The 18143-nt window shown below is 58.4% G+C and overlaps 2 protein-coding genes across 2 annotated transcripts in view; one reads left to right on the forward strand and one right to left on the reverse strand.

Moving 5' to 3' along the window:
- Positions 1-15361, forward strand: part of LOC109526313 (piezo-type mechanosensitive ion channel component 2-like) — a 28301-nt gene extending 12940 nt beyond the window's left edge. The window contains 43 exon segments of the mRNA XM_019887535.1: positions 1059-1176; positions 1246-1463; positions 1539-1687; positions 1759-1837; positions 1910-2004; positions 2260-2468; positions 2533-2690; positions 2780-2950; positions 3059-3172; positions 3238-3438; positions 3523-3727; positions 3973-4074; positions 4243-4420; positions 4495-4581; positions 5444-5600; positions 5859-5955; positions 6106-6271; positions 6337-6426; positions 6553-6800; positions 6873-6985; positions 7321-7453; positions 7517-7588; positions 8547-8713; positions 8782-9107; positions 10038-10304; positions 10386-10487; positions 10645-10801; positions 11021-11203; positions 11350-11548; positions 11700-11796; positions 11884-12031; positions 12116-12203; positions 12283-12409; positions 12503-12661; positions 12753-12900; positions 12977-13165; positions 13246-13338; positions 13410-13576; positions 13682-13798; positions 13932-14011; positions 14572-14785; positions 14865-15006; positions 15111-15361. Coding sequence (XP_019743094.1) covers positions 1059-1176; positions 1246-1463; positions 1539-1687; positions 1759-1837; positions 1910-2004; positions 2260-2468; positions 2533-2690; positions 2780-2950; positions 3059-3172; positions 3238-3438; positions 3523-3727; positions 3973-4074; positions 4243-4420; positions 4495-4581; positions 5444-5600; positions 5859-5955; positions 6106-6271; positions 6337-6426; positions 6553-6800; positions 6873-6985; positions 7321-7453; positions 7517-7588; positions 8547-8713; positions 8782-9107; positions 10038-10304; positions 10386-10487; positions 10645-10801; positions 11021-11203; positions 11350-11548; positions 11700-11796; positions 11884-12031; positions 12116-12203; positions 12283-12409; positions 12503-12661; positions 12753-12900; positions 12977-13165; positions 13246-13338; positions 13410-13576; positions 13682-13798; positions 13932-14011; positions 14572-14785; positions 14865-15006; positions 15111-15212 — 6432 coding nt within the window. The 3' untranslated portion in view covers positions 15213-15361.
- A 1044-nt stretch (positions 15362-16405) lies between these two features.
- The window catches only part of l3mbtl4 (L3MBTL histone methyl-lysine binding protein 4), an 8610-nt gene continuing 6872 nt past the window's right edge, over positions 16406-18143 (reverse strand). Inside the window, exons 13-18 of the mRNA XM_019887493.1 lie at positions 17933-18088; positions 17796-17873; positions 17644-17720; positions 17458-17573; positions 17304-17366; positions 16406-17233 (exon numbers count right to left, since the gene is read on the reverse strand). Of these exons, the coding sequence (XP_019743052.1) occupies positions 16778-17233; positions 17304-17366; positions 17458-17573; positions 17644-17720; positions 17796-17873; positions 17933-18088 (946 nt within the window). The 3' untranslated portion in view covers positions 16406-16777. The remainder of the gene's footprint in view (positions 17234-17303; positions 17367-17457; positions 17574-17643; positions 17721-17795; positions 17874-17932; positions 18089-18143) is intronic.

Here is an 18143-nt window from a genome sequence, read left to right on the forward strand (position 1 = left end):
GCGATTCCCCTGATACGATCGAAGCCTCGGTTGCCAGAGGCAGCAAAGCGGCCCCGCGGCGGCAGCAGGATGGAACCCCCGCCCCAACTGTCGGGAGGGGCTTCTTTTCCTTCTCATCTCGCCTGCGCCGTCTGCGAACGAACCGTCGGCGCTCTATTTTGGTTTCACGCGTCCACAGAACGTTTGCCCGGAGGCGACGTGGCTCGGCAAAGCTTTGTCGTTCCTTTTTAGGTCCTCGCCTCAGGAACGGCGTCACTCACGAAGCCCCGCTCGGTTGGGTGTGCGGCGAGCGCTACTTGTCGGAAGCGTGATCCCTCGCTGTTCTAGGCCCACCTTGGAAGACTTGCGTCATGGATATTTCTCTCGCCCCGACGTCCAGGCAGGTTCCGGATCGTTCCACGTCTCTTCATCACATGAGGCAGCGTTGAAACGGAGAGCCCAAGGTTTTTGGAGATGGCTCCGTACACTTTGGAAGTTCTCGTGTTGGCGCCTGACGGCGCTTCTGACGTCCTCAGACAGCTGCCTCCTTTTCACCCTCAGACAGCTGCCGCCTTTTCACCATTGTGACAAAGGGGGAGAACGCGCCGGGCCGCCTTTTAAAACGCCAAAGTCAATATTTTGTCACCTGGCTACGTACGGGCCATTTCGAAAAGGTGATTGTCATTTGTGATCGAGCAAGGCCGGTCACAATTTGTCCGCGTCCCATAATAATGGTGAGCTGAACCGTATTTTCCATTGGACCGCAACATGGCGGGTCCCCAAGAAACCAAAACAAGATCACGGCGGTGTGGGACATTGGCATGTTGCAGGAATGTTCTCCAAATGATCATTGGAAAACGTGAACGCCGACGGGGACTGATAGGAAGGGAATGCCGCACGTGGATATTGATCCGTGTCCTGATTGTGACAAATCACGAAACCGAAACCTGATCTGTGACATTGCGGCACGGTTGAGGAGCCAAACGCAGGGAAGCGGGGAGCTGAGGCCAACGACAAAGCGAAACGGCAAACTTGTAGGGTGACGAGCGCACGGTGACGTTTGGCGGTGCTTTCGGCAGCTGGTGTGTCTGCTGACCTTCTGGCTGCTGCTGCGTCAGGCTCGTACGGAGAAGACCGAGCGACAGGAAGACGGACGGGCGAACTCTCGGCCGTCCGCCGTCTGCGTCCGCGTCGAAGGTGAAGCGTCTTCGGCGGGCGGCGCCTCCTCCTTTCTGAGCGCCGGCCTTCCCGGCTCTCGCTTTCCAGACGAGGAGAAGATGGAAGCGATTTCCTATGAGAAAGCTCTCCTGCTGGAAGGAGGAGTTCAGATGGATGCGCTGCTGGCGGCGGTGACCGGGATGTTCGTCAAATATTGGATCTACGTGTGCGGCACCATGTTCTTTTTCGTCAGTTTTGAAGGCCAGATGGTCCTGTACAAGGTCATCTACATGGTGATGTTCCTGTGCTGCGTGGCCCTCTACCAGGTAGGGTAGCGGCAGTCCCTTGCCACGGATGACCGCGTTTGCCGTTGATCGCGCGCCCGCCTCTCCCCCCTGCAGTTGAACTATGAAAAGTGGCGAGCCTGGCTCCGGGGCTTCTGGGTCGCCGTGGTGGTTTACTCCATGTTGGTCCTCTTTCTGGTCTACACCTTCCAGTTCCCCTCGTCCCTCCACACCTGGACCTACTACACCGGACTCAGCACTCACAGGTCGGTGCGCCGGCGCCGCTTGGGTCTTTGCAGGACGCGTCCGTACGTTCCGGTGTCTTTTGTCCCTCCAGGTTAGAGGATCTGGGTTTGCAGAAGTTCTCGGTCCCGGTCCTCTTCACGAGGATCTTCATCCCCACGGCTTTTCTGCTGGTGCGGATCGACAAAAGTGACAGGACACCGATCGACCAAATGCTCGCGCTAATGCTGGTTTTCATTTTGCAGGTGTGTATTGTTCACCTGCACTACTTCCACGAGCCGTTCCTCCGGCTGACCGACCTCAAAACCGTCGTGGACACGCACAACAGCACCATCACGAGGTAGAATGCAAACCGTCAAACGGCCAATCGGAGGTCACGCGACCCGAGGCCGGCGCGCCGCCGATCAAAGGCCTCGGAAGATTGGTGACCATTGTCAAGGTCACGCGACCCGATGGCAACTCTTTGCTCGCCCGCGTGCCGTCTTGCGTCACTTGTCACAGTTCGCTCCGGTCGATTTACACGTCGTCGGTTTCTGTTCAACACGCCGTCTGTGTTACGCGTGTCCCTCGTCGCTACATGTCACTCGTGTTTCAGGTTGGTCCACTCCGAGGGCAGCCTTGTGGACGTGTCGGCCGGAGGAGCTTCTCGGCTCTTTGCGGAAGAGGAGGGAGTAGGAGTGGCGTCGGAGAAACAGGAGCAGCCCAAGGAGGAGTGGGGACGGGAAGAAGAAGAAGAAGAAGTGGAGGAGGGAAAGAATTACGCCGGGATATTTGAGGGGGAGAGCCTGTCGGAGCACACGGCAGGTAAAGCGAGCTCGTCGGGGCGGAGCGCAAGCAACAAGCGGAGCTTTGGCTGATGTGTCTGCAGTTTTGGGCTCGTGGAGGTTGGTGGTGGACCGTCTCTCGGTCTTGTTCCTGCGCCTCCTCCTGTCTCTGCAGCGCCTACAGCGCCTCCTCTGGTGGCTCCTGGAACTTCACATTTTGAAAATCGTCTCCTCTTACATGATTTGGATGGCGGTGAAGGAGGTCCGTGAAAGTCGCCGCTGTCGGGCGTCCTGCCGTCTCCGTACGCCTGTCTCACCCCCGCCCCCGCCCCGCCCCCACTCTCTTTCCAGGTGTGTGTGTTCAACCTGCTGTTTGTGGTGTGCGTGGCTGTGGCTCTGCCCTGCAGGGCCTGGCGCCCCCCGGTGGCTGGAGTGTGCACCGTTTGGACATGCACGGTGGCCATTTGTAAGATGTTGTACCAGCTCAACATCGTCCAGCCCGACACGTGCAACTGCACCGTGGTAACTTTGGTCCGGCCGGCCGTCTCGCCGTGTCTGTCGATGTTTCTCAAGATCAAAATGAATGAGATGTATTTTTGTAAAGATACCGCACTGTGTGGCCGTCTTCAGCCAGGTAACGCCTCCACCGACGTGTCTACCTCAGTCTTGTATGCTGCTCCGATTGACCCCGCCCAGTGGGTGGGGCTTCGCAAATATGAGGGAAAACTGCTGGACTATTTGAGGGTGAGACCGGTCGACGCTTTGGCGCTCCGCCGGCTGGCTTGCCTCATTTGAACTCGTTTTCGCAGCACAACCTGATGACGCTCGCGCTTTTAGCCTTCGAGGTGACCGTTTACAGACACCAGGAACTCTACCGTCTGCGATGCAACAAAGTCCCGCCTCGGAGCGGAACTTTGTTCCGTGACATCAGCAGGCATCACCTGGATCAAAGCGTGCTGAGCTGCGCCAAGTACTTTCTCAATTATGTCTTTTACAAGTTTGGCCTGGAGGTGAGCGACTGTCGGCACTCATCGGAGCGTCTTGAGAAATTGGGGGGAACGGAAATGGTCGACTCACGTTTGTCTGCGCGTCAGATCTGTTTCCTTTTGGCGGTCAACGTGATCGGTCAGCGGATGGATCTCTTCGCCGTCGGCCACGCCTTGGGCCTCATCTGCATCCTGTCCAGGCGCAGCAGGAAGCGAATCGGTTCGGTGTGGCCAAAGTACTGCTACTTCCTGTCGGCGCTCTTGTGCCTCCAGTATCTCTTGTGTATTGGATTCCCGCCTGCCGCCTGCAAAGGTAAAGGTCCTCCGCCAGATGCTACCAGGCTGTTGCTTCGCGTAATAACTGGGCTGAGAATAAGTACGTGGCGGCACACGAACAGCACGTCTGCCTCTCAGTGCCGATCGGAATCGAGTGTCCGGTTTGCACGCATGACCTGCATCATGAGGACAAGCGCTCTGAAAATGGACGGGTCGGACAAGGATTGGACTTGGAGAAGCACAAAACCTGTCGAAATATGTATGCGCTCCCTTCCATCGCAGATTATCCCTGGCGGCCGCCGACTTCCAACATGGACTCCAATGTGGTGAAATGGCTTTTCCTGCCAGATTACCTGACTCCTCCGAATCCATTCTTCCTTCTCTGTAAGAAAGATCCTCGTTCTCCTCCTTGAAGCAAATGTGAACAGGAAAAGACATTGTGTGTGTGTGTGCGTGTGTGTGTGTGCGTGTGTTTTCTCCTCCTTGAAGCGAATGCGAACAGGAAAAGACATTGTGTGTGCGTGTGCGTGTGCGCGTGCGCGTGCGCTCCAGACGACTTTCTGCTTCTGCTGGGCGCTTCGCTGCAGCTTCAGGTGTTTGAAGACGAGCGTGACGCTGCCGTCCGGGCGCTCGCGGGGGACAACGGCGAGGTGGATGTAGAAGACAGACACGTGTGGGATCCGGTCACCAGGCTCCATCTCAGCGCCGTCCCCGACTTCATGCTGTGCAGGTGAGCGGCGGCCGCGCCGCATCCGCTCTGCCCTCGGCCGTCTGCGTCTCTGACCTTCTGACCCTCGGGCGCAGGTCTTACCTGGATATGATGAAGGTCATCATTTTTAGCTACATGTTCTGGTTTGTCCTTACCATCACCTTCATCACTGGAACCACCCGGTGAGTGAATGAAAGGGCTCATTTCTGCACCATTAGTCGAACCCCAAAGCCGACGCAGACCGCTGATGAAAAACCTCAACGTCCATTTCCCGACAAATCTGCAATTAAAAAAACAACCCCCCCCCCCCCAAAAAAAAGACATCCAGAGGGTTGGCACGGTGGCTTAGCACGTCCGCCTCGCAGCGCAGAGGTGCGGGGTTGGATTCCAGGCTGCGGCCTTCCTGTGTGGACCTCGCATATTCTCTCCGCGCCTGAGTGGCTTTCCTCCCACATTCCCAAGATAACGCACGGCGGGTCGACTGAACGCTCTAATTTGTCCCTAAGTGTGATTGGTTGTTTGTTTACGTATGCTGCCCTGCGATTGGCTGGCAACCAGTTGAGGGCGTACCCCACCCGCTCCCCAAAGACAGCCGGGATGGGCTCCAGCACGCCCGCGACCCTCCCGAGAAGAAGCCCATCAGATAATGGATGGCTGGATCAAGTGCAAGTAGGACAGATAACTGAGGAACAAAAATGCGATCGGAGGACAGGCGCAAAGCAAGGAGGGTCTCCGGGAAAATGGCAGAACCTTGCACTTGTACACTGGAAACGCATCACGGGAAGACATCCAGCAAGTCGTCGGTCAAAACCCAGAAGCGAGACAGGGTGCGCTCCAGCGGCGGGTCGTAACAAGGGAGTGTCCTCGGGTTTGGACTAGGACCGATTGGCAGGGGCGCCACGTTGCTCACTGCGCCACCCGGTGGTCGTAAAAAAAAAACAAACAAAAACAGACCGACTGAACAGAAAACAAACCCGACGAACGTCAGAGCGGACGATGACGACTGTCCGGTTCTGTTGGAGTTTGTTTCTACCTGTCTTGCAGGATCAGCATCTTCTGCATGGGCTACCTGGTGGCGTGTTTCTATTTCCTGTTGGTGGGCGGAGACCTGCTGCTGAAACCCGTCGGCTCCATCCTGCTCTATTGGGACTGTCTGATCGGCTACAACGTCTTCGTCATCGCCATGAAAAACATCCTGTCCGTACGTCCGTGTTGATTCTCGGGCATCTCGGTCACGGTCATCCGCGAAATGCAGACAAATGGATCGACCCAAACGCTTTGAATTGGAACGTTGAGCTTTTTAACGGCGAACTGTACGTCACCCGCCCACAAGAGTGCGCTCGCCTCCACCTGATGCGGATTCCGTCCGCGCGCGTTGACATTCGCGGAAGGATGCGCGCGACAATCACACAACCTGCGGGTGTTTTTTTTTTGGTTGTGTTTTTTCGAACCGCCGCAGATCTTGGCGTGCGGTTTCATCAAGTCGTTGGTCGTCGACCACTGCTGGCTGGTTCAGCTCTTCAGCCTGGCCTGCACCATTCGAGGATACGCCAAGCGTGAGTATGCCGTCCGTCGCTCCGCTCGGGGCGGAGCGGCGGTCTCGGGGTTCGATCCCCGGCCGCGGCGCCCGTGCCCAAGTCTCCTTGGGCAAGATAGCGAAGCCCCGGTCGCTCCTGATGCCGCGTCATCGGGTTTCGTCTCGGCAGCCGCGCGGCAGAGCAGTCAACAATGCGAACTGCCCAGCGACGAGGCGGGAATCATCTGGGACGGCGTGTGCTTCTGCTTCCTGTTACTGCAACGGAGGGTCTTCAGGAGTCACTACTTCCTCTACGTAGTGCTGGACCTGCAAAACACGCAACTGCTGGCCTCCAGGTAAAAGACCGGACAGACGCCCGCGCGGGCCCGTACGCGCGGGTCACGCCTCGCCCGTTTTGCAGGGGGGCGGAACTTTTTGAGGCGTCCACCGTGAAAGCTGTGCGAGCCCGACTGGAGGTGGAGAAGATGTCCGTGGACCTGCTGAAGAGACAGTAAGGCAACACTCCCCTGGTTTCCGTGCGCGCGACCCCCGCCGCCTCGTCAAGTGTGAAATGGCGACGGGCAAAAAATGAAACGCGTGCGACCGTGTCCCGATTGAACGCGAGTCTGCCTTTCAGGATGGAGAGGATCAAATGTCGCCAGCAGAAGTTCCGCCGAGGAAAAGAGAAAATGCTCAGTTTGACCCAAAAGAGCCCCCGCGCTGACGGTGTGTAAGGCGAGGCGCCGGTGTCGCCGCGATGACGTGCGAACGGACGGACGGACCCCCTTCGCTTGATTGCGTCGCTCTTCTCTTCAGCTCAGGAAAAGACAAAGGGCAGAAGAGCGCACGGCGATTGGTGGAGGCCGTGGGTCAACCACGCCTCCAGTGAGTCGCGAGCGCCCGACGCTCCCGCCGCCCCCGACCGGCTTTGCCGTAACCGAGGCTTTACGTCCGCAGTGGTGCGGAGCGGAGACTACTTCCTGTTCGAGAGCGACAGCCAGGAAGATGAAGACGACCAAAAGGATGACGAGAAGGAGGAGCGGGAGGGTCCCGACAAATCTGCCTTTCAGGTGGCTCACCCGCTCATGCTCTACTTCATCTCCACATTTTATTTCCCTTCCTTCCTTCCTGACTGGGCAATCGGCCCCCGTCAGGGACTTGCGCCCCCTCCCGGGTCCCACACCCGGCACGATTCCCGCTGGTGCCTCGCGAGGTTCCCCACCAACACATTTTATTTAGTTCCTCTCCTCCTCCTCCTCCCAACTTCATCGGTACTGTACATGGATGTCTTCTTCTCCTTCCCTTCCGCTCTCTTCAGTGCTATTCTTGGCTGAGTTTGGTTCTCTCGGTAATGCCGGCGCATCTCCTTCTCTTCTCTTCCTCATGTCTGACTCATGCGGTGCAGTTTGTGTACCACGCCTGGATAACGGACTCCAGAACCGCCCTGCGAGCTCGTCACAGCCAGAAAAAGGTGAAGAAGCAGAGGCCTGAGCCCAAGACGGCGTCTTGGGAGCAAAGCGGAGGAGAGGACCCGTCAGGTATTTGCACTCGCGCAAAGAAACCAAAAAGTTGAGGACTAAAAGTGCCACTCGTTCTTCTAGCGCGCGGCGTGACGGAGGTGACGGAGGACTCGGAGGAGGATGCGCAGAAGGACGACAAGGAGGAGGGACCAGGTCGGACGATTGACTCACTCAATGTTATTGTGGGGGGGGGGGACTTGTTCTGAGAATTCCTCAAATCAGTCTTGATAGACAAAGTCACTTGCGCAGCTTATTGGCGTTGCGAAGAAGTCAATCAACATGAGCCACTTTTCCACGCTGTAGCGGGTCCACCCCGCCCTGTTTCGGTGGCACTTTTTCAGGACCGTGCGGTGACAGTCGAGCCCTTCCTCAGAGCCTCCTTGTAGGCGATTCTTTCAGCGACGCGGCAAGTAACTCCGCCGCGCGTACCCGTTTCTCGCTTTCGGCCACAAGAATGCAGCATATGCGGTACACATACTGCATGTTGGCTTTTGCAGCATTACAGAACCATATTTGCTCTTTCATCTGGAACGGTGGATGAAATCAGTCAATAAATCGATGGCTCGATAGCAAGCCGTGTGCGCGTTGTTATTGCGCTTCAAGTGAATGGCTCCGCGCCGTCTCCATTCCGGAGAGTGAGGGGGAGCCCCGTCTTTCAACATATCCGCCTTCCGCTTTAGGGCCGCCGCTGCTGCCGCCGCACACCGCGCGACGTCAGTCAAGGACACGCCGCTTGCTACAGAAACACGACGCGGTCGACGATGAAGATCAAATAAATCGAAAGACAGTACTCGCTCTCATTCAGTTGAACGACGTCTGCGCGGCACGACTGCGATTCCGATTTTGAACCGCCGCAAAAGCGCTCGCCCGGACTCGGCCGCTCATAAACTCGATGGCAGAACCGCGCGTGCTTCGAGCGCGCAAGTGGAATTGCATCGCGCAACTCAGCGGATCCCCTCGCAAAGGATGGGCGGAGAAGCAACGCAGGCGAGGCCGGGGCGCAGTGGGAGCGGGCCGTTCCGCAACTTGAATGAAAAAGAGCCAACGGCGACATTCGGGCCCGAGGAGGTTCGCGACGCGGATTTTCACGCGCTCTCGTTTGACGTTTCAGATACGGTCCTCCGTCGGGCCTCCAACATCCTCCGCTTCTGCTGGGTTCTGTTGTCGGCCCTGCTGGACTCGCTGACCGCTTGGCTGTGCGGTTTGTGTCGCGAACACGCCGACATCTCCGCCGTGCTGCGCATCGAGCGCTGCATGCTGACCCAGCAGGCCAAGCGGGTACAAGTCGGACGGCGACCGAAACGGCAGAGCGTCCGTCCGCTCACGTCTCCCGCTTGCGTTCTCAGGGTCAAGTGCCGTCCCGAGAGGCCATCCACTTATACTACCGGGAACAAATGACGCGCAGTTCCGCAGAATGGGGAACGGACTCGAGTGGTCCTGAGCGAGAGGTCCGCATCGGCGATACGGACGAAGACGAGAGCCCGGGAGGGGGGGGCGGATACGCCTTCGCCCCCAGAGATGAAAGGGAAGCCGATGCCTCCGCGGGCCTTGCGGAAACGGACCGGCCGGGGTGCTTTACGGCTCCGTCCGGCCAACGGCGCCGAGCCAAACTGACCAGGACGAAGAAGGCGGCGTCGTCTTCGTCGTCATCCTCCGATGAGGCTGACCGCAGGTAAGTCCCCTCGAGGTCGCGACGGCAACTTGATCTTCCGACGCTTCGCCACGCTGAATGGGCCGAAGCGCTATTTGGCACGATATTTCACCCATTGAATAAAATACAAATCCCAAGGCAGCCCGTCATCCCGTGAAACTAAAATGTCTCAAAAGGCACATGTCCCGGAGTGACACCGCGATTAGCCATGTACTCGGGGTTGACTCGCTGGAGGCGGCCCTTTCCACGAGTGCTTCGCTCCTCTGCCTCATTGGGAAGCTGAGGGCTTCCGTGCGGCATTGGCAGATTCCACCTGCTCTTGCCCCACGGTGGCTTTTCTGCGACGATTCTGGCTCCCCCCGCATTCCAAAAACGCGCTTCACTGAAGAGACTCGCTTGTCCGGCTGCGCGTGGCAGCGCTCGTTTGTGCGCACGCGACCCGCGACAAGTCCAAGGTGTTACCGGCCCCTCGCCTGGAGTCGGACCGGGATGGACTGGGCTCCGACTGACGCGCAACCCAAACAAAGGATAAGCGCCAAATTTGGGGACGATTCGTCGAAGCCAAAGCTGCTATTGTCTTGCGTAATCCATGGCTCATTGGAAGCGGGTGGATCGACAGGTTCACGGCACCTGGGAGCGCAGTTCGTGGGCGTGGCCGTTGCCCGCATGGACCGACGAACAAAGGCGATGGATAACGTTTCGTCCCGGTGAGGTGCGAAGCGGATCATTTTCTTGGGAAGCGCTCTTTTAGACTTTGGGATTTACCGCCCCGAGAGGAGCGCTCGGTCACGTCGCGCGCGCCGCCGGCCAGCGAGCCGCCCGCGCCTCTGAACGAGTGAATTTGTTCCGAGTCGCCAGTCTGAGAGCAACTCGCCGCCGAAACATTTTCCAAAGGGCTCGTTGTGTACCGCGCGGCGCGGCGGTCACGGTGCGCGTCGCTTGTTTCCGCAGTGCCGGAGAATCGAACGAACAAGCTCCCAGCCGCGGGTCTTCCGGGGCCGCCTCCCCCTCCTCTCAGGCTTCCCGCGGTCACGCCCCGGGTCCGGACATCCGCGAGCAGGGAAGGGAGCGAGACGGCTCCAAAGAGAGAAGGCACGAGGCGGAGGCGGGACTAAGACGGCAGGGGACCGACTTCCCGTCCGGAGGCGCCGCCGCCGCTTCCTGTCGGTCGGCGTCTCGGCCTCAGGAGCTGACGGCGAGTGAGCTTCTGAAGAACAGGTGAGGCCGACCCACCGAGAGCGTCGACCGTACGTGGACCTGACCCGAGGGCGCTTTGCGATCCGATTCTCTTTTGGACAGGACCTTCCACAATGCGGAACTGGAGGCGTCGGACCATTTCTACCGCGAGCAACCCCAGCTCCTCCAGCTATGCTACGCCTTTTACAACATCCTGGCTTCCAGGTAGCGTCCAAAAGCGCCGTCTGCCGCCAAACGGTGATGATGACCATGATGAAAATGGGAAATTGGACAAAACGAGCATCGTGGCGGCGGACCGGCTAGCGGTCGAGCCAGACTCATCGGCTAAAGCTCCAAAGAACCGACCGATGTCTCGTCCCAGGTCAGAGACGGTGTGCTACCTGGTCATTGTCTTGAACCACATGGCGTCGGCCAGCTGTCTCACCTTGGTACTTCCCGTCCTGGTGTTTCTGTGGGCAACGCTGTCCGTACCCCGACCCAGCAAGACCTTCTGGATGACGGCCATCATCTACACCGAGGTTCACGCCGCTTCTAAATGTGTTGGTTCCAAAAACGAGGTGCCATCAACACGTCACGCCATCTCGCCGGCCTTGCAACTTGAGACGCTTTCGGAGACGTTTTCAGAACGCTAATAATCGTTTTTAGCAAATGGCATTTTACCCTTTGAAAGTCTTCTTCTCTTCTTTTTTCCACACCCGAGCCGGGGACGTGCTAACGCTCGGGACTGTCTCCTTCAGGTCACCATCGTGCTCAAGTATTTCTTCCAGTTTGGGTTCTTTCCCTTCAACCAGAAGCTCGAGGTGGACCGCTCAAAGCCCTTCCACCCGCCCAACATCCTCGGGGTGGAGAAGAAGGAAGGCTACGTTCTGTACGACCTGCTGCAACTGCTCGCTCTGTTTTACCACAGAGCTATTCTGAAGGTAAACATGCTCAGTGGCGCTGCGGCTGCCGCCGTGCCAAAAAACGACCACATCACCACCGACAACAAAAACAACAGCCACTTACTGCCGTTTTGTTTTTGCTTTTGTTTTTTTTTTCTCCTTCCCTCCTCTCGGACCTGACCCAGTGCCACGGACTTTGGGACCAGACCGTCTCCGCCGAGCCTCAACATCACCGTGACGAGCAGGCAGAATTTAGTCCGGGTTCCGCCCCCACCGACGGGGTGTCCTGGCGTGGCGAGAGCCAGGCCCGGCTCAGCGCGCCTGCGGGTGAGATGGAGCGCACCCTCACAAAAGCGAACATGAAGACAAAGCGGACAAAACAAGGTTTTTGCTTCGGGTGGGTGGGGCGGGCCTTCAGTCAGTCAGTCAGTCAGAAAGCAGATGACCGCATGAAGATACTCCAGGAAACGGATGGATGCAATGTACACGTTTCATGTTGGTCCTGTTGCTTCCCCCCCCCCCGTTGTTTTTTCAGGCAGTCTGCGTTCCGTCAAACAGCTCAGCAAGTTGGACCTACTCACGGAGAAACTAAGAGAACTTTCCATCCGGACCAAGCAGTACTGTGTTTCCAAGTATGCCGAAGCGAAGCGCGTGAGCCGAAGCGTGCGAGCGCTTTGACCGCGATGGCTCTGACATCCGCGCCCACCAAACTCTTTCAGGTGCAAGTCTCTTTCCAGTCCAGCGCGTCGGTTCCTCCGAGCTCTGGTCCGACCGGAGTACAGCGCCGTGACAGACGTTTACGTTCTCATGTTCCTGGCGGACACCGTCGACTTCATCATCATCGTCTTCGGCTTCTGGGCCTTTGGGGTAGACTTTCGCATCTCGCGAGCGAGCGCCGGTCACAAAAATTGCGCTCGGAGTGAATTGAAAGAAAATGTGCCCGCTTCTTAGAAACACTCGGCGGCCGCCGACATCACTTCCTCCCTTTCGGAGGACCAAGTTCCCGAAGCGTTCTTGGTCATGGTTCTGATCCAGTTCGGTACGTCTCCCGCCCGAACGAGTGGCCGTCCGTCTCTTCGTCCGCGCGGCTGTCTGACTCGTCCGGCGTGCGTCTTCAGGCACCATGGTGATCGACCGAGCTCTGTATTTAAGGAAGACCGTATTGGGAAAGTTGGTCTTTCAGGTGATTTTGGTGTTGGGGATCCACTTCTGGATGTTCTTCATCCTGCCGACTGTCACCGAGAGGTAAATCGTCCTCGTTTCCAGTGATTGAAATCCAAGCCAAAGCGTTTTTACACAAGAGGCCGCGTCCGTCTGTCCGCCCGCGCTCGCGTCTAGACGCTTCAATCGCAACCTGGTGGCTCAGCTGTGGTATTTCGTCAAATGCGTTTACTTCGGCTTGTCGGCCTACCAAATCCGCTCCGGATACCCCACGCGTGTCCTGGGCAACTTCCTGACCAAGAGCTACAACTACCTCAACCTGTTCCTGTTCCAGGGGCAAGTCGCCACCGCAGTCCGTCACTGGATCTCGCGGTCGCCCGCCGAGCGCGAGCGCGCGAGTTGATCTGTTTTGCCCCCCCCCGCGCAGTTTCCGTCTGGTTCCTTTCCTGACCGAGCTGCGGGCGGTGATGGACTGGGTGTGGACCGACACCACCTTGTCTCTGTCCTCCTGGATCTGCGTGGAGGACGTCTACGCCCACTGCTTCGTCCTGAAGTGCTGGAGAGAGTCCGAGAAGGTGCGGAGCGACTCGGTCCAAAGACCGAGCGGAGAGACCCGAGAGCCCTAAAGTCTGCTTGTGCTCCGGTCTTCAGCGATACCCCCAACCTCGGGGTCAGAAGAAGAAACGAGTGGTGAAGTACGGGATGGGAGGCTTGATCGTTCTGCTGCTGATCTGCATCGTCTGGTTTCCTCTGCTCTTCATGTCGCTGATCAAGTCCGTGGCCGGCGTTGTCAACCGGCCGCTGGACGTCTCTCTGACCGTCACTCTCGGAGGCTTCCAGGTAAGCGCGCGCGCGCACGCGGGCGAAAAGGCCTCGACGCAAGCCCGTCCGTCCTCGGTGACGCCGTTGGTCCTTGCCAGCCCATTTTCACAATGAGCGCGCAGCAGAATCAGCTGAAAGACCTGATGGAGGAGGACTTCCGAGCCTTGGTTCGCTCCTACAGCTACACCCCAGTAAGGCCTCCCTCGCGCTCCCGTCGGTCTGGTCGTTCCGGCGCGGCCCCATCGCTTTTCTCCCCCTTCAGAGCGCGTTGCAGTTTCTGGAGGCGTACGGCCACGAGGACGTGACCGTGGCCGAGCTGCAGGGGAGCAGCAACTCTCTGTGGACCATCAGTCCACCCAGCAGGCGATACCTGAGCCAGGTGCTCCACCTGGACCACTTTCCCCTGACCTTGTCCTGGACAGTTCAGAGGTCACATTTACTTTCTTTTGGACAAACACCAAATCCCCCTCCAAGACGGAAACTGACCCCCGCCCCCACCCCCATTTTTTCTCTCTCTCCCCCCCCTAAATCCAGGAACTTAAGTCTTGGCGCGAAGGCAGAGCTGGCGTCGGGTAAACACGTGTCCTATCTGAACGATCAGACTCGTTTGGAACTGATCCAGCTGCTGAATGGCACCAGAACACTTCCTGTGTGAGTGACAACTTTGGGCAGGGACGCACTTTTTGTCATCGTTATTCAAAGCGTTTGCCGTCCGAAGCTCAGCCGGCGGCACGGCCGGCCGGGTTTGCCGCCGGCCGACTGCGTGTTTGTTTTTGTTTTTCAGCGTGATTGACGGGGTGCTGCCATCTTTCTTACGGGCTCCCAGCGACTCCAACGCCAAACCCGTGGAGCAGCTCTACGCAGGTTTCTGGTCTCTTTCTAGCCTTTTCCCCCCCGACGAAAAGAAAAAAAAACTTATTCTTTTTGACACGGCGTAACCTCAACGTTCAACGCCCGAGCGGGAATGAAACCTCGTCGAGGGCGTCAGGCTCCGTCCGTTTGTACTCGGGGTTACGGGGGCGGGACTTGCAAAAGTCTTGCAAGGCTTTGAATCCACCGATCTAAAAACAAGAAAGCTTGTGTCCAGTAAGCCCGCCTCCATTGCGGGCTTAGGATCCAGAGCACCCTTGCGAGAAGTGAATCTTCCCCATCGAGATACTCCCTCGCCATGTTTTGATCGCGTTGGTGGCAGTAAAGGTCTTTCAACACTCTTTCAAATCGTTGAAAGGCATTAAAAAGAGCCATGCGAGCAAAGGATAAAGCAAGCACAAGCAGTACACCGGTGTACCCATTCCTCTGAATCCCTTTTCTCTCGGCTTTTCTCTCGCTCTCCCTCTACACACACACAAACATGCAGAAGGAGCGCAAAGCCAGAACCCGCAACGGATGGGGGATGACATCTGTTTTGTTTGCGTTTCAATCAGACGGCCGCTACAAGGGCATTTTGCTGTCCCTGGAGCGAACGGCCAACGACAGCCAAGAGATCCAGGAGTGGTGGATCGTGGACCAACCCTCTTCCGGCCTGGTCCGTTTGGGAGGGAGCGCTCCGACAGACGCCAGGAGAGAGGCGGGGCTTCAGATCTTTGTGTTCAGCGACAAAGTCAGCCCGCCCAGTCTGGGCTTCCTGGCCGGATACGGGTACTGCGCTCGCTCGGATCGCTCGCCGTCGGCGGCGGCGCCGTCCGCTCCGTTCTTATTTTCTGCTTGCGTCCCGCAGCATTATGGGACTGTACGCCTCCGTGGTGTTGGTCATCGGGAAATTCGTGCGGGAATTTTTCAGCGGAATCAGTCACTCCATCATGTTTGAGGAGCTTCCCTGCGTCGACCGCATCCTGAAGCTGTGCACCGACATCTTCCTGGTACGACGGACTTTGTTCCGCGCGCTTGCGGTCGGAGGCCTCGCACGCACTCCCCGAAAAGATGGCGCGGCCATCTCGCATCTGATCGGCGCTTTGCGTTTCAGGTGCGAGAGACGGGAGAGCTGGAGCTGGAGGAGGAGCTTTACGCCAAACTCATCTTCTTATACCGATCGCCGGAGACGTTAATCAAGTGGACCAGACGCTGACGGAGCGCCGCGACGTCATCCCCGCCCGGAGGTTAGCGTTCGACCGTGTCCGACCTCGGGCGAGACGGCGAAGCCCTTTCTCGTGACTTGCGCGCGCGCTACTCGGTCCCGCCTCTGTCAAGTATCATCTCAAGTGTGAAATGTTAATAAATTGCGGGAGAAGTGAAAGTGTGCCCTCGGCCGAGGTGACGTCAAGTCAACGCGCGCGTCGCGCCCGCAAACGGTCCAGTGAGCGTGCGGGGCCGCGGCTACGCTTTCCCCTAAACGATCACTATGTCAAAAAAACAAAACAAACGTAGAAAGACAACTTTGCTTTTGGCCGCATCATTTGCAATCGGCTCAAAAGCGCACCCTCTCCCGTTTGTGCCGCGCGTCGTCAGTCGTTACCTTTCTTCCGCTTCGGCCTGCCCGTGCCCACTTTGTCGCAAAGTCGTTTCTGAATAGATGCGCTTGCTGCGAGTTCCTCTTTGATTTGTTGCCGTATTACTGTAGTTCCTGCGTTTTCCGGCGCACCGCACTGGGCTGTAAGGCGCACGCACCCTCTTTGTGAAGCGCCGCATGTTCGAGAGGTTATGCGATCAGATTTAGCGCCGTTGCGCTCGATTCAGAGCGGACACGGAATATCGGATGGCGCCGCGTGTTGTTCGCCGTGCCGCGACACGGGCTTTGCTATGAGCACAGAAGAGGAGGGGAACCTCCGACGGATGGCGAAACAAAGCCAAGTTTGCAAATGACCGGTCCGGCCGGTGGGCGGCGGCCTATGGCCAAGGCTCAACGCCATCTTGGCGGCCAGTTCGACAGGTGCGGACGAGTCCCGGCGCCGGCCGCGACGCAGCCCTTTGGCGCTTGGCCCCGGCAGCTGTTGGAAGCCCTCCGCGTCGTTCGCCGCACGAAAACCGCCGCCGTCAACGCTGGGCTCACGTTCGGTCTGACTGTAGCATGAGCGCTTTGAGTTTCGCTCAAATGAAGAGGAAGGAATTTGAGTCAAAGTCCGCAAAGCCAAACGCCAACACCAGAACCGATTCCGAGGCGCACTGACGATTTTGGAGGAAATGCCAGGATTTTAAGGCCACCCCACCACAACGCAGCAGTCCTGAAGTTGTCCCTAATTTGCAGTCCGGCGCCCCTGCCGTCTCTCGCGCACACCAAGAGCGGCCGCCTGAAGCCAAATCAACCAATGATGGATGACATCAGCTCTCAAGCAGGAAACTTTATTGAAGGAAAGTTTGGACAGCGCCGTTCAAAGTGGCCCGCTGATGAGACGAGCCGAGCCGAGTCGACGGCATTTTGGATGCGGCGAGCTCATCGGACGCCGACTCGGTCTCCCTGAGCGGAGGCGTTGGCAGACAGAAAGCAGCAATGATCTCCCGACGTCAGCGAAGCGGGCGGCGAACGGAAACGTCGCTCTTCAGCGCGCGACACGGAGCAAGATGATCAACATCCGCTCGGACGTCGTCCCGCGGCCGCGGGATGTCCTCCCGATGAAAAGGCAACCGAAGCGGCCGCTGAGATGAAGGCGCTCCCGCCGCAAAATGTTTGCTACGGGCTAGCGTGCGATCATCAAGCTAATAGCGGCTCAACGGCAACGTCTTTTCCGGCTTGATGTTTGGACACGGCTTTGTCTTCCCCACCAAGGAGCTGTCGCCGGTGTCCGTGCGCCGGCCGCCCGCTCGCCGCTTCTCTTCGTCGTGCGACGAGTGGGCCCGGTCTTCATCGCGCGACCGCTTCTCGTCCGAGGCGCGCGATCGGGTCACGTTTTCTCCTCGCGCGCGATTCTTCTCTTCGCCCCCGTCGGCGTCACGCGCTCGGTTGTCGTCTTCAGTCGCCGATGGGTTCTTTTCTTCGTCCCGTGACCGTTTTTCGCCGGCGTGATGCGATGAGGCGTTGTCTTCCTTGAAACATTCCTCGTGTTTAAGCATCAAGATGGAGTTGTAAATCTTGAGGGCGGGACCCAGTTTGATGGACATGATTCGGACGATGTCCCGCTGAGTGAGCAGAAGGAAGGCCCTCCCGTCGATTTGCTGGACAGAGCGGGGTCGTGGGCCAATCAGATGGCAGCGATGTTGAAGAACGGCCCATTTGTCTTCTCACCTCGTCGCCGAACCGTTGAGCCAGGTCCTCGCAACCGCGGAGCGACTCCACAAACGCGCACACCTGAAAGTCAGGCGCACGCACTCTCAGAGGTGTCTCGCTCGCGCGCGCACGCACGCAAGTCTTGAACGGAAAGCGGAAAGGCCGCCGCAACCTGCCGCACGCTCCAGCGGCGGACGGCGTCGGCGTGCGCTCGGGTGACCCCCGGCAGCAGTTTGCGGTGTCGCTCCCAACTCGGCGACCGGTCGCAGGCGGGCGGACGAAGGAGCTCTGCGACACGGACGTGCCCGCAATGGTCAGAAGGCGGCTTTTGCCGACGTGACGTGTTGACGGCAGGTACCTAGAGCGCGGGCTTGACCGCGAGGCTTCTCGTCTTCCACTTTGACCGGCAGCAACGCGGGGGGCTTCCGGAGCGGCCTGGCGGCACAGCGGGTACTCTTACGTTTCACGCCACGCAAAGCGTCACGTCGCAACGGGCGCGGCGCGTCTGACCTGTCGGCCATTCTTCTTCTTTTCACCGCGGGAGGCAGCGGAGCGTTCGGAGCCTCCATTTTCACCTCAGCGCTGTCCCTGCTGGACACACGCGACTAAAATCCCCCCGCAGCAACGCGGGGGGCTTCCGGAGCGGCCTGGCGGCACAGCGGGTACTCTTACGTTTCACGCCACGCAAAGCGTCACGTCGCAACGGGCGCGGCGCGTCTGACCTGTCGGCCATTCTTCTTCTTTTCACCGCGGGAGGCAGCGGAGCGTTCGGAGCCTCCATTTTCACCTCAGCGCTGTCCCTGCTGGACACACGCGACTAAAATCCCCCCGGCGGCGGCGGGGGCTTTTGAAACGGGG

Source organism: Hippocampus comes, unplaced genomic scaffold, assembly GCF_001891065.2.
Source record: "Hippocampus comes isolate QL1 unplaced genomic scaffold, H_comes_QL1_v1.1 scaffold393, whole genome shotgun sequence".
Taxonomy (NCBI): domain Eukaryota; kingdom Metazoa; phylum Chordata; class Actinopteri; order Syngnathiformes; family Syngnathidae; genus Hippocampus; species Hippocampus comes.